The sequence below is a fragment of the Podarcis bocagei genome, assembly GCF_964188305.1.
Source record: "Podarcis bocagei genome assembly, chromosome: 2".
Classification (NCBI taxonomy): Eukaryota; Metazoa; Chordata; class Lepidosauria; order Squamata; family Lacertidae; genus Podarcis; species Podarcis bocagei.
In genome coordinates this window covers 23092254-23106727 of record NC_138126.1, presented here as the reverse complement: position 1 = coordinate 23106727, position 14474 = coordinate 23092254, and the positions used below count along the sequence as shown (strand labels likewise).

General features: G+C 44.5%; 1 protein-coding gene and 1 long non-coding RNA gene across 2 annotated transcripts in view; both read right to left on the bottom strand.

The window, feature by feature from the left end:
* LOC308581469 (uncharacterized protein) overlaps nt 1–14474 on the bottom strand; it is a 32674-nt gene that overhangs the window by 17476 nt on the left and 724 nt on the right. The window contains exons 2-7 of the mRNA XM_081183879.1: nt 10640–10735; nt 9645–9875; nt 7051–7073; nt 6563–6687; nt 4761–4817; nt 2141–2657 (exon numbers count right to left, since the gene is read on the bottom strand). Of these exons, the coding sequence (XP_081040005.1) occupies nt 2141–2657; nt 4761–4817; nt 6563–6687; nt 7051–7073; nt 9645–9875; nt 10640–10735 (1049 nt within the window). The remainder of the gene's footprint in view (nt 1–2140; nt 2658–4760; nt 4818–6562; nt 6688–7050; nt 7074–9644; nt 9876–10639; nt 10736–14474) is intronic.
* LOC308581422 lies at nt 12747–14342 on the bottom strand. The gene is made up of 2 exons (XR_014005075.1): nt 14278–14342; nt 12747–14153 (listed from the first exon to the last, which is right to left on the bottom strand). It is a non-coding gene; the product is annotated as an uncharacterized lncRNA (long non-coding RNA).

Below are 14474 nucleotides of genomic sequence, written 5' to 3'. Positions count from 1 at the left end.
CAGATTAACCACTGTGCTGTTCTCACAAGGAATCCCGATGGTGGGAATGGATATTTCCAAATTCTGTTGTGGAAAATCTACAAATTCCAGGGATCCTGGAAAGCCATAACCATTTAACTATGCAGTGAAAATATAGCCGAGGACTACTCTGTACACCCCTCCTTACTTTTCTGGGTTTATCCATCAAGGTAGGGAACACCTACTGCATTTTAATCTTTGCATCTTTCAAGTCTTCATTCTATTTCAATGCTGTATGTTATCAATTTTGAACATAACTAAGATGCCAGGATGTCCCGCACAAATCCAGACCAAGGGGGACAAGTGACTGGGATTTCAGCAATTAGCAAAGCACTCATTTACATAAGCTCCTAAGGTGCAAGCGTTATACATACCACTTTCCGCTAACTTGCTGCCAAGAAAGGAGATTCCGACTAAACATTGGGAATAACTTTCTGGCAGGAAGAGTTGTTTGACAGTGGAACAGACTCCCAGAAGAGATGGTGAACTCTCCTTCCCTGGAGGCTATTAAGCAGAGTTTGGGTGGTCATTGTGTCTTGAATGATTGAGTTGACATTCCTGCATTGCAGGGGCTTGGACTAGATTGCAACCCTACAATTCTATGATCCCCAGCATGCCAGTGACGTGGAAAAAGGGAAAGCCTTCCTTTTAAAGAAACAAATAACAATAAAATAAATGGGGTAGGATAAGTGCTCATACAATGAAGTGGTACAGCAGCATCTGTTGCATAAACTCATAATAAGAAGCATGTGAAAGGTTGTCCGATAGTGTTGACATGGGAGAAGCAAGTGTTGCGTTGGTCACCACTGCTGATGCGAGTGGCCACCCACTGGATGCAGTGCAGGTAGGTCAAACACAGCCACGTTCCTTAGAGCAGGTATCTTCAACCTTTTCATTCCCAGGACCCAATTTTCAGTGCAACATACATTTGGGGACCCACTTCTTAATCTTTAACCGTATATTAGCATGGAGGTAGTGCTCCTTTTGCGACCTACCTTAGATAGGGCCGCAACCCACCAGCTGTAGGCCAGCGCCACAGAGCACACTTCTGTTAGCCATAAGCTTGCTAAGCAAAGCATCTTGTTTTGCCAGTGACAGAAGTACTGCTGCCTGAGAGTTGGGAGGGAAAGCATTCCTGCAGCACAGACACTGCCCTGAGGGAAGATGTCTGGATTGCAGGGAACAAATAAGTGTGCATTTAATAAACTCCTATACATACGCAAGGTCTGGTTTATGACCGGGCTAAACTATCGTTTATTAAACCGTGGCTGAGCACTATGTGTGAACCCTACAGAAAGCCTTAATAGTGTGTTTACTGTCAACGAACCACAATCTAAAAGCAGAGCTTTGCTGATGGCTTATGAAACTTGGGTTTGTTTTGACTATGGCTTCCTGTTAAATGTGAACCCAGTACAGTCTTCCTTAACTGTGAACTGTTTGGCCATTCCACCCCTGACACTCGCCAAGCTTCAAAGGAATGAGGCAAGAGCAACTAGCAAGCAAACCAAACTCTGGAGAAATAAGCCATGGTTTGTCTGTCTATGAAGCAACTTGCAATTAACTCATGGCTTGTTAAGCAAACCATAGCTTAAATCCAGAGTGGATTTAACCTGTGGCCCTTGAGATGTCCGACTTTGACTCCTTTCAGCCCCAGCCAATAAGATCAGTGGGGAGGATGGTGAGAATGCAAGTTAAGTAGAAATATGAATGCTAGCTGAGATAATACAATATAAAAGTGTATAGAAATGTATTTATAATATTCAGCCTGCACTTAAATGTTTCTTATGATGCAAAATGCTCTTTCTCCCTCTCTAGAATTATGTGAAATTAGAAGTTGTTTTCTTTTAAATTAAAATGGTTTGGGACAGGAAGAAACTTGCTCCTTTACTTATTTTAAAAAAACGGATTTTGAGCCTAACTTTTTAGCTGTGAATAGAAGGAGCTTGCGCTCATGGAAGGTGCAACTCTTCTTCCACAAATGAAGGCTCCTTCTCTTCATGGAGTTAAGTCAAAATCCTTTCAAAATGAAAATTCTTTGCCAATTTCTGTGTTTCTGTACAAAATTATGAATGGAATGGAATTGCAAAAACAAGCTGGACCAACATATTGCAGAGGCTGTTTTCAGGGGCACATTCTAAGCTCTGTAGTTAGGCCCCACAATTTAAAGAAAGGACAAATTCTCTCCCCACAGAAATTAGCTGACTGGAAAATAAAAAGGAGGGACATGTAACCAGCGTCAAAAAATGCCACCCAACCCCTTTCATAATGCACAAATACCTGGATTTTCTCCGGGGCTTCATCTAGGGTCAGACGAGTCTCGGCTAAAGTGAAAGCCCTGTACTCATTCCCGCAGAGTCCCAAAGCCCAGACGCCTTCATTGGGGCAAGTGACAACAGGTCCCTTCCTTATCACAGACTCTTTGACCACGCCAAGGGCCCAGTTCTGCCCATTACCCACCTCCACCTCCCAGTAATGTACCCCTGAGGCGAATCTCTCACTGCCCAGGAGAATCAGAGTGGAGTCAAATCTCTCGGGGTTGTTGGGCAGTGGCTGAACCACGTCTCCACGTTTCACGCTTTTCCTGTCTTCGCTCACCACAAGGAGGGGATGAGCCGTGTCGGGATCAAGAGTAACGCTTACTGAGGAGAAACAGACAAACGGAAAACAATCAGAAGAGCTTGACAAAAAGGAAAGACCGGTTTTTACAATCAGATCCGGGAAAGCCCAATGCAAGCTAGAGCAGGGTCTCAAAAGAAATAAAAGGAAACAAAAGAATTAAAATTTAGACCACTTGATCTAATTGTTTTGGCTGCTCATTTAACTGGTTTAATGATTACACCTTTTAATGAGCTTGTTTGATTATGGATGTTTTTAATAAATTTTGGTGGAATTGTTTTAAATGTGCATTTTAATTACAGTGGTACCTGGGGTTACATACGTTTCAGGTTACATATGCTTCAGGTTACAGACTCCGCTAACCCAGAAATAGTACCTCGGGTTAAGAACTTTGCTTCAGGATGAGAACAGAAATCGTGCTCTGGCGGCGCGGCGGCAGCAGGAGGCCCCATTAGCTAAAGTGGTGCTTCAGGTTAAGAACAGTTTCAGGTTAAGAATGGACCTCCGGAACGAATTAAGTACTTAACCCGAGGTACCACTGTACCTGTGGATATTTGATTTCATACTTGTGAATTGCTTAAGCCAGTCTGGCTTGTTAGAGGTATTAGCTATCAATCAATCAATCAATCAATCAAGATGGAAAGAACAAAGTTGTTACTTTGTCAAGAGTGCTACAATCTGGGCCCCAATCTCCACTGACCTGAATGACTACCAGTTCCATACAATAAGAAGCTGGTAAAAGCCCTGTGTCAACTGGCTAGTTTCAGGCCATTAAAGAGTGCCAGACTATTGTAATGGTTAGAGAAGGGTTTCCGAAACTTGGGTCTCCAGCTATTTTTGGACTACAATTCCCATCAGCCCACTGGCCCTGTTAGCTAGGGATGATGGGAGTTGTAGTCCAAAAACAGCTGGAGACCCAAATTTGGGAAACACAGGTAGAGAATGGTTTGGGTGGGTGTTGCTCTTCAAATATTGCTGGGCTACAACTCCCAGCAACTCTGGCTGTTGGCCACGCTGGCTGAGACTGATGGGAGCTGGAGTCCAGGAACATCTTGAGGGCAACACATTCCCCTGCCTTGTATTAACCAGTGTTAGATTAGGACTGAGAAGGCTTTGGTACAAATCCTTGCTCCACCATGAAGCTGGGAGAGTTTGGGCCAGCATATCTAGACCAATATTGTCTACTATGACTGGTACCAGCAAGGAGGCCAAGAGCTTTTGCAACATTTGCTACCTGATCTTTTAACTGGGCCTTTTCTGTGGTGGCTTTCCAGTTAAAATGTTCTTCCTCGAGAAGCACTCTTGGCACCATCAATGTCTGGTTTTAGACAAGACTTTTGATTTTTAACTGGGAGGGTGGTTGGCATTTCCTGTACTCATCCTTTAAGTAGGGTGGGTACGATTTGTCCCTTGAAATGTATTTCAGCTTTTGTTTATTGCTGTTTTAGTGCCTGGTTTGTTATTTCTATTTTTATTGGGCAAGTCGCCCTGAGACACACTAGTGCAACAATGCGACAAACGAATAATAATTAGCAATATTAATAACTGGAGGTGCCTAGGACTGAATTTGACATGTACAGCATCCCATAAGTGAAGCATTTGTCTGGAAAATGATCTTCTGCCCAGCTGCAGTCTCCTTTAATGGGATTGTGGCAGCAGCAATAGCAATGGGGAAGCCCAAGAATACAAAGCCTCACTTTCTCCTACTCTAAAGTGGAAAGACCACTTATTTGAGGGGGGGGGCTAGGTAAAATCTCAGGGATCCCCAGATACATACTACACCCCCAAACTCCAGGTCTTAAGTCATGGACAAGAGCAACAATTTCTTATGTTTACTTTCCCTCACAATAAGGACTTGGGCTGTGTGTTGTCATGGCGACAGATTCCTTCCACCCTCTGAAGGCAAGGAAAGAAGGGGGGAGCAAAGAGGGTGAGGTGACTGAAGCTGTTCAAGGGCCTCCCCTTTTCCTGTGAAATTATTACTGTATGGGATGAAGCCATAAATACTACCATCCCTCACCATGCGAAGCCATTTCTCAGAGTTGGACTAGAGGCCCCAAATCAACATTGCTCTCAGCTTCTTAGAAAGTGACTATCCCGGTTTTTTTCAAAAAACCACAACTTACTCCTTTTAGCTGATGCTTCCATTGTCCTTGCTTTTGCCAATTCAGATATCATTGTCTCTAGAAAGAGAGAAGGGTTTAAGAATCAGGAATATTTACTCTTGCTACTAAATAAAGGTGAAGCATTGGATATGATCTCAGTAAGGAGGCGAGGAAAAGGCTGGTGGCGCAAGAGATGGAATTATTTTATATAATGTCACTTCAGTGGGGAAACTGGGTAGGCTGTGAGAGCTACAGAAGGTGGTACTTAAGAGAGGTGCTTAAGTATGCCTATTGCCATAGTTCTTTTTCAAGTTTCTAGCCCTCATGGGCGCAAGACAACTGCTTCAGGGGAAACATGCAGTAGCGCTCTGGTGAAAAGTCAGAAACCACGAAGCAGGTGAATCAGCAGAAGGTGACCTGCCACAGAATGCTGATGGACATGCTCTAGCTACTGAGAGGAAAAAGGTGTATCACAGAATGTATTCTATAGGTAAAGGTAAAGGGACCCCTGACCATTAGGTCCAGTCGCGGCCGACTCTGGGGTTGTGGTGCTCATCTCGCTTTGTTGGCCGAGGGAGCTGGCGTACAGCTTCCGGGTCATGTGGCCAGCATGACTAAGCCGATTCTGGCGAACCAGAGCAGCACACAGAAACGCTGTTTACCTTCCCGCCGGAGCGGTACCTATTTATCTACTTGCACTGGCATGCTTTCGAACTGCTAGGTTGGCAGGAGCAGGGGCCATGCAACGGGAGCTCACCCCATCGTAGGGATTCGAACCGCCAACCATCTGATCAGCAAGTCCTAGGCTCTGTGGTTTAACCCACAGCGCCACCCGCATCCATTAAATAATGTGAATCGGTGTAGCTGCTATAAGCAGAGTGATAGGTGATCTGGCCAAGGGGGCAAGCTTGTATATGCCCCAAAACAAGGTCTCCTGTGTTATGAGAGCTGTGAAAGGGGGATAAGGTGCGAGTAATAAGCAACACAGTGCTGAAGTGCTCTGCACAGCCCTTTCATGGCTCTTGCCTAAAAACTCCATTTCTGTTCTTCTTCTCCACCCGCCTCTCCACTGCTCTTACTCCTACCACATTACTTGCTTTCAACCAATCATATATTTAAAGGTAAAGGGACCCCTGACCATTAGGTCCAGTCGTGACCGACTCTGGGGTTGCGGCGCTCATCTCGCTTTATTGGCCAAGGGAGCCAGCATACAGCTTCCGGGTCATGTGGCCAGCATGACTAAGCCGCTTCTGGCAAACCAGAGCAGCACATGGAAACACCATTTACCTTCCCGCTGGAGCGGTACCTATTTATCTACTTGCATTTTGATATGCTTTCGAACTGCTAGGTTGGCAGGAGCAGAGACCAAGTAACGGGAGCTCACCCTGTCGCGGGGATTTGAACCGCCGACCTTCTGATCTGCAAGTCCTAGGCTCTGTGGTTTAACCCACAGCGCCACCCGCGTCCCAATCATATATTTTCTGGACATAAAATTGGTACTTTTTTTTCAAGCAGAAGCCGCATTGCTCATGTCCACATGTCTGCGCACTGCATTGTTGGATCTGAAGACAAAAGGAAGTTGTATCCCACATAGCACTAAGTTAAAGTCACTTAGAAGTATACTTGCTCCACTGGTGAAATCTTTCGCACCAGCAGAATGCACCAGCAGGTTGCTGTTAACTGTGTTGCAGAACAGATCATGCAATTTGCACTAGTGGACAGAGAACATTAGATGCAGCCCACAGTACGGAAATTCAGCCCAAAGTATGGAGATTCTCATGTATTTTACATGGTCCTAAGCTATCCTTTGTCCTTCTCAGTACCTCGACATTTCTCCAGTGCCTCCTTGATAACAATATTTTTCAGACTGAAATGCCCAAGTTTCTTTTCCAGCTCAGTCGGAGAGGAAGCAATTTCCGCCATCTGTGAAATCTGTCCTTCTTTACATCTAGAATGGGAAACATGAAAGTGTTACATTGTGTTCCCAGCATTTTCCATATGTGGTGAGAGCATTTAAGAGCTGCAAGCCCCCTTTCCCAAACTGCAATGTTGTGATGTTACAGAATGTTTGTAAACATTCTAACTTCTGCTGGGAAAGTTCCACCGCTTAGGGAATGTGGAAAGCTTGTTTTGATGTAGTACCCCTATGCCACAAAAGGGTAAGCTTTGCACATATGGCCCTGGGACAGGAAGGGGGAGAAAATGTGGAATTACTGTGTTTGGAGGGCCAAAGAGGCAGGGATAAGCTAGGTTTTGATTAGAATGGATTCCTACGCCGATAAAAAGTGAGATTTGCAAAAGTGTTACCTACCTGCTCAAAATGTTCCTGATGTCCTGGAGGCAAGGGAAGACAAGAAAAAGAAGATCATTCTCACATGTATTAAGTTATAAATATTGGCTGAAAGGCTTAGAAATTAGGGAGCAAATGGAAAGAGCATGACTCCGAAAATATTTGTTATAGAATAAGTATTTAAAATCCACTTCTGCCACAAGAGTCACTGGGTATTCTTGTTAAGACCTCGGAGTTTCAGTCTCCTGGCCAAATAAAAAGGGACTTAACTTGCAAGGTTGTAAAGCTGAATGAGGAACTTGTGGGCATTAAATAAAAATGCAGGGCAGGGGAAAGCTCATAGAAAACAATGGTACTCCCTTAAGGTTACCAGCTTTTTTTCAAAGAATTTTTTAAAAAAGAAGCAATATCTTCTCTTCTATATTATCCTCTGTCGCGCAGCCTTCCTCTAGACCCCGGCCTGCTCTCTTGGGAGCGCTAGCTGCCATGGAGCAGGCTCAGGTCAGGCCTGGGCTCGGTCAAGTGCCCTTGCCCGTCTGGTGCTCTCCTACCTCTCCTCAGCGGTGGTGGCGGCAGCAGCAGCGGGGCAGCAAGGTCAGGGCTCCCCTCTTTTTTCTCCTTCCTCTTTCTCTCTCTCTTCCTTCTCCTTCTCCTCTCCTCCTTCTCCCTGCGTCGGCTCTGGGGTTTTCCTGGCCCCAGAGCACCATTGGACAGTCGGCCGGGTGGCAAGGCGCTCTCGCTCCCGGCTCGATTTGGGAGTCAGCAGTTCCCCTAGTTGATGCGCCAGACATCCCCAGTCCCCCCTCGGCAGCGGCAGTCTCAGCAGCCCGGAGCCAGCCTGGTAGCACAGTTGGTTCTGGCTGGCTTCAGGACCTGCCTGCTGCCGTGGCGCCTGCCATTTTGCCACACCGGAATTCCCCATATGATGTGTCTTGTGCCAGGCAACATTCATTCCCTACTAATCAATCTACAACACTTAAAATATAAATGCGGAGACATTAAATGAAATCTGGGGACATTCTGGGGACGGATTTTGTCCGGGGACCGATTTATAAATCCAGGGACTTTCCCCAGGAAAGGGGGACGTCCGGTAACCATATACTCCCTCCCACAGGGCACAGTGATGGGAGTTAAAAGAAGATTAGACAAATTTGCGGAGAACAAGGCTACCAATGCCTACCAGCCCAGATGGCTGTGTTTTACCTTCACTGCCAGAGGCATCATGCCCCTGGGTGCCAATTGCTGGGAGTCGCAGGTGCGCAGAGTTGCGCTGATGTCTGGCACTGAACAACAGCCTCCCATGGCTACTTTCTGGAGGTAGGAGTGGAAACACTTAAGCACATTGCCCAAAATACTGACCTCCCCGAGACTCAGTGATTCCCAACCTTTTTTTGGCCGTGCCCCACCTAGGCATCTCTAAAATCCTGATTGCCCACCCCTGCCCCCTGGTGACATATAATTCTTAGTATTCAAAAAGCGAACTCCTATTCACATGGAGGAAGCCTAAAAGGCCATTAACTTGGTCTAAACAAGCTCCAATTGCCCCCCTTAAAAATCAAATTTCCCCCCCTTAAAAATGGAATATGCACAACTAGCGAAGCTGACGGGGAAAATCCAAAAAGACTGGAGTAAATTTATACATTATTTGAAAGACAATTGCAAACAATTAACAACACTAGCAGGATTGACTTAAGAAGACTTGTAATGTTTGTGATTTATACCTTTTTATGTTTATCTAAAATGTAAAAAATTGAAATGGATGAAATGTAAGGAGGAAGAGGTACAAATGCAATGAAATAGATAGGAATTATGGTAGCCACAAGGCTGGGGGGGATTTGAACAGCTCAAACAAGCAAAAATTTATTGTGAGCAATATGGATATGTTTATATATTATGAAATGGAAACTTAATAAAATATTATTAAAAAATCAAAAAATCAAAATCAAATTGCCCCCTTGTGGGAAGCACGGCTCTAGAAGGATACCATGGTCAACAGTATCCAAAAACCATTGAGCGATCAAGGAGAATGAGCAGGAATTTGTTTCAAAATGGGAGGTTTTCAAAGAATATTTGAAAAATAAATATAGAAGTTTAAATTCTGTTGCAGCATTCGAGGAACTTCAGTAATAGTTGCAAGGTAGATATAAGAAATTAGATATATTAAGAAAAAGTTTAATTATGATAAAAGTGTGTATTGGCAATAAGTAATATGAAATCGAAATATGGAATAGACAGGAGGTTGGGTCTTTAGTGTTAAGACCAATGTCTGTTTTATTGTTTGTTAAGAAAATTATGTGTCTATGGTTATTCTTGTGTGTAATTTGGTATTTGTGTTTTTTCTTTTTCTTGCTTTATCAATAAAAAATTATATATATATATATATATATATATATATATATATATATATATATATATATATATATAAAGGAGAACGAGCAGGGTTGGACTCCTCAAATCCCTCTCCTAGCAAATGTCACAAACCAAGGAAGTTTCAGTGAGTGCAACACAAATGAAACAAGGTATGGCACCTCTTTTCTTTTCAGGTGGCTGTTTCTGCATTTTTGGCTTTAGCGCTGAAACCCAGGAAAGGCAAGCAGCCCTCCAGAGAATCTCACCTGCAGGAATTCACTGGCAGGCTGTTGGCACTTGTTCTCAACTTCGCTGATCAAGGCATCGAGGCGATCAATCTCCCCTGAGAACCTGCCGGATTCCACGTCTCTTCTATGCGCAATCTCCTTGTCAAACTTCTTCAGCATGATAACCAGGAAGCGCTCAATTTTTTCCATGAACTCGTGGATCTGATTAAATTCAGACTCCACCTTCTGCTTCTCACTTTGTACATCATCCTGTAAGGAGCAGGAGAAGGGCCAGCCGGGATGGTGAAACGGCACAAGGAAGCGGACGTACAAATATCCCTGATGCTCTCACATTGGTACCCTAACCAGGGTTGGGTACCTGCTCAAAGGCAGTTTCCATTGTTTCAGAGAGTCAGACTATTGGTGAGACTAGCTCAACATTGTCCACACTGCCCAGCAGTTGGGTCTCTGGCATTTCAGCCAGGGGACATACTGGAGATGAAAGACCTTCTGTACCACTGTGCCAAGTCGATGGAGATGACAGGTTCAGTCTAACTGAATCACAGGTACAAACAGACTGAACAGAAAATGGTTCACGACACGTAAGAGAAATTTGATCCAGTTTATTAAGGCACCTGCCTCCTTCAACACCAGAAGAAACAGTCTTCTCTTTCTCCAGTGATGTGGTGCAGAAAAATTTCCCTTGAAATTTCTCCAAAAGAGTTTCCCCCCCAGTGCTTTCTTCACCACAGGGGGGGGGCAGGGAATCTGTTTCATAAGTTCATTCGTAACAATGAACGGGTGCCATTTGCAAATACAAACATTAGGCAACCTGGGAAGTTTCAAAGTTTTCAGCTTTGTTTACTAAACACAGCTGAAATAGACTTGCTAAGTTAGATCACCCTCTTGGGTTTTCCACAGTGGACTGAAAAGCTTCTGATGCAAATTACCCTAATTTGCAATTCAAAATTTTCTAGGAAACCCTCATCACAATTTCCCGCACCTCCTGGTCCTTCTTGTAGACAAGCTCTCACCTGATCAGCCTGCCTTCTGCACTCCAGGTCTTCTTTTAATTCCTTCAGCTTCTCCCTCCGTTCTGTCAGAACTTTCACATGGGCGGCAACTTGTTTCTGACAAAAGATAAATCTGAAAGTAATGTGCATACCCTTTTTCTCATGTATGTTGTGATAAGTCACTTGACTTTCTGCTTAGCCAACTTACTTCCCCCTAGCGCAGAGTACTCCAGCCATTTTTTAAATTATGGGATGGCTTCAGCATACTCGGGAATCAAAAGTCTTGTGTCTCTTGTAGGAAATGTATACTTTTGGGGGGCATTCTGCAATTTCCATTTTAGGAAGATCATTCTAAATGCTGTTCAAATTATGGCCTACCGGATTTTTCACTCTATTGGACGCAGTTTTTCCCCTCCAAATGTGTGTGCGTCCTATGGAGCGAATGCAGGCTTGTGCCATAGCCGCGCGCAACTCCTCCGGCAAGGAGAGGCTGCATGGGGCTAAAGGGGAAGCCAAAACAGCGAGCGGGATCCATCCCGCTCGCTGCCTTGCCTTCTTCCATAGCTGCGCGCAACCCCTCTGGCAGGGAGAGGTTGTGTGCAGCCTGTACGCTGCTCTTTGGGGCTGGGGGGGGGGGGGGAAATATTTTTTTTCTTGATTTCATCCCCTAAAAACTGGGTGCACCCTATGGTCCGGTGCGCCCTATGGTGCGAAAAATACGGTAAGTCATAAGGCAAGTCATGTACAGTTGTGCCTTGCTTTTCAAACAGTTTAGTTCTCAAACGTTTTGGCTCCCGAACAATGCAAACCTGGAAGTGACTGTTCCGGTTCGTGAACTATTTTTGGAAGCCTAACGTCCGACGGGGCTTCTAATTGGCTGCAGGAGCTTCCTGCAGGCAATCAGAACCCATGCTTTGGTTTCTGAACGTTTTGGAAGTCGATAAGCCTTCCGGAATGGATTCTGTTGGACTTCCAAGGTACGGCTGTATTTACTTGTTGTGTTTGATTCTCCAGCTGTCACTGATCTGCCCCAAACTCCACACAAATTTCAGGCTTATCACTAGTCAGTTATTTTCAAAATGGATTAATTTTTGAAAAGAATTTCAGCTCAGCTTTCCACCAGACAAGGCTGTACAGTGGTACCTCGGGTTACATACGCTTCAGGTTACAGACTCCGCTAACTCAGAAATAGTGCTTCAGGTTAAGAACTTTGCTTCAGGATGAGAACAGAAATCGTGCTCCGGCGGTGCGGCAGCAGCAGGAGGCCCCATTAGCTAAAGTGGTGCTTCAGGTTAAGAACAGTTTCAGGTTAAGTACGGACCTCCGCAACGAATTAAGTACTTAACTTGAGGTACCACTGTATAGAAATTTTATAAAAGGGGGGGAGAGAGATGTAAGAAATCAAACAGTGTAATCAGCTGTTTAAAGCGACAAAACAACCCATACTAACCGTGCACATTAAGTCTCAGAACTGACGCAGACGAAGAAGCAATAGGACAAAACAGCAAGAAACAAACTGGGAAGTGAAGCTGGCTTTGGCCTGAAATGTTCTGTTCCTTGACCCCTTTCAGAGGATCTGTCAAAGACTGGGAAGACTGAACGTTACAGAGGGAGCTGTGCATCCTGTCTAGAGAATCTTCCACCCCCTCCATGTTTTTCAGTTGGAAGGGGTCCATGTTAAGGAAATGGTTTGTTATGTGTAAGCTGGACATAAAAGGATTTATCTCTTCCTCTCACCCCCCCCCCAAATGAAGCTGCTGCAGCTGGTGATCTCTCTTATCTTGTACCAGAATGATTCATCACATCCTTGGATAAGTGAGTCTCCCACTCTCATTCCTCTGAACACAGAACTGGGAGAAAGGTGATGATTTCCCTTGCAAATGCAAAACACTGAATAATAATGTTACCAGGGGAAAGAGAAGACTGGAAATTGCTTGCTGTGAGAGAGGCCTGAGACAGATTTGAGCCACAGAGACTCAAGAGTAAACTGCTAGCCCAGCTGTGCTTCTCAAACCTTTTTCGCTGGGCCACGCTTGCAGAATAAAAATTTCCTTACACCACACCTAATTTTCTATTTGGTAAGAAATATACTGGGAAACAAAAAAGAAACAACTCCTAGCAGTACTCGATTTGTATCACAGAACACAACTACTTTATAATATGATCACACGACAGAAGTCAGAAGATAGAAGTCAGCGCTCAGGAAAACATATCCAGAAACGAAGAATGACAAAGAATCTAATAGCAGCTTAAAGCAGGTTTTGGGAACCTATGGCCCTCCAGATGTTTGCAGAACTACAGCTCCCATCTCCCCTAGCCATAGATTGCCATTCCGCAACATCTGGAGGGCCAAAGGTTCCCAAAACCTGCCTTAATTATTTCACAAGCTTTGGTGGGCCACGTCACCAGATGGCCAGAGTGAGATTATCAGGTGTCCTGTGTATGGACGAGTGAGGGATTGTGAGGTCAGACCTGACCAAGCAGGCCGTAGTTTTCAAGAAGTCATGAATGTCATTATTTTGGTCATCTTTCAGGCGCCCAAGACCCTTCCTGGTTTTTCTGCAACACATCCAAGCATGCTCCGCACCCCCCACCCCAGAAACTTTACTTCTACCTGCATATCCTTCCCATCTAGCTGTGGCTGGCACAGCTTGGGTGCTCCGGTAAGAACAAAAAAACATGCTAAGCAGAAGCCTCAAGGCTGCTGGCGCCTGGTGTGCATGACTAAGCAGAGGATCGCCATAGAAACCAAGAGTTGGAAGGGACCCTGAGGACAATCTAGCCCAGTGGTGTCCAAACTTTTTTCAAAGAGGGCCAGATTTGATGAAGTGAAGGGCCATGAGGGCCAACTAAAGTTGTTTACCTTTTTTTTAGGGTTGAAGTTGCTTTTTTTAGGATTTAAGTTGTTGAGGGTTTTTTAGGATTTTACCCCAGGAAATAAACTGCCACGGGGAGGGGGGGCGGATTAAACCAACCAGCAGGCCAAATTAGGCCCCCGAAATGGACTTTGGACATGCCTGATCTAGCCTAACCCCCTGCTATGCAGGAATAACGGAATAATCATTGAATTTTAATATTTTGTTGGAAGCCGCCCAGAGTGGATGGGAAAACCCAGCCAGATGAGCAGGGTATATTATTATTATTATTATATTACAGTGGTACCTCGGGTTACATACGCTTCAGGTTACAGACTCCGCTAACCCAGCAATAGTACCTCCGGTTAAGAACTTTACTTCAGGATGAGAACAGAAATCGCGTGGCGGTGGCGGCAGCAGCGGGAGGCCCCATTAGCTAAAGTGGCACCTCAGGTTAAGAACAGTTTCAGGTTAAGAGGTACCACTGTAAATCCATTCTCATTTGGAAGGTATTTTTGAAAAGTATTGCAAAGTATCAAAAAGCGCATTCTGTGTGCATATATTTTTAGATCCTTTAATAATGATAATAATTTATTATTTATACCCCGCCCATTCTTAACCCGAGGTACCACTGTATTATTATTATTATTATGGGGAACAGGGCGGTGGGCTGCTTTTGCCTCCGCATTTCTCCCCATTTTTGCTTCCAATTAAGTTCTTTACCCGAGGTACCACTGTATTATTATTATTATTATTATTATTATTATTATTATTATGGGGAACAGGTTGGTGGGCTGCTTTTGCCTCCCCATTTCTCCCTCCAATTAAGTTCTTAACCCGAGGTACCACTGTATTATTATTATTATTATTATTATTATTATTATTATTATTATTATTATTGGGATCAAGGCGGTGGGCTGCTTTTGCCTCCCCATTTCTCCCCATTTTTGCCTCCAATTAAGTTCTTAACCCGAGGTACCACTGTATTATTATTATGGGGA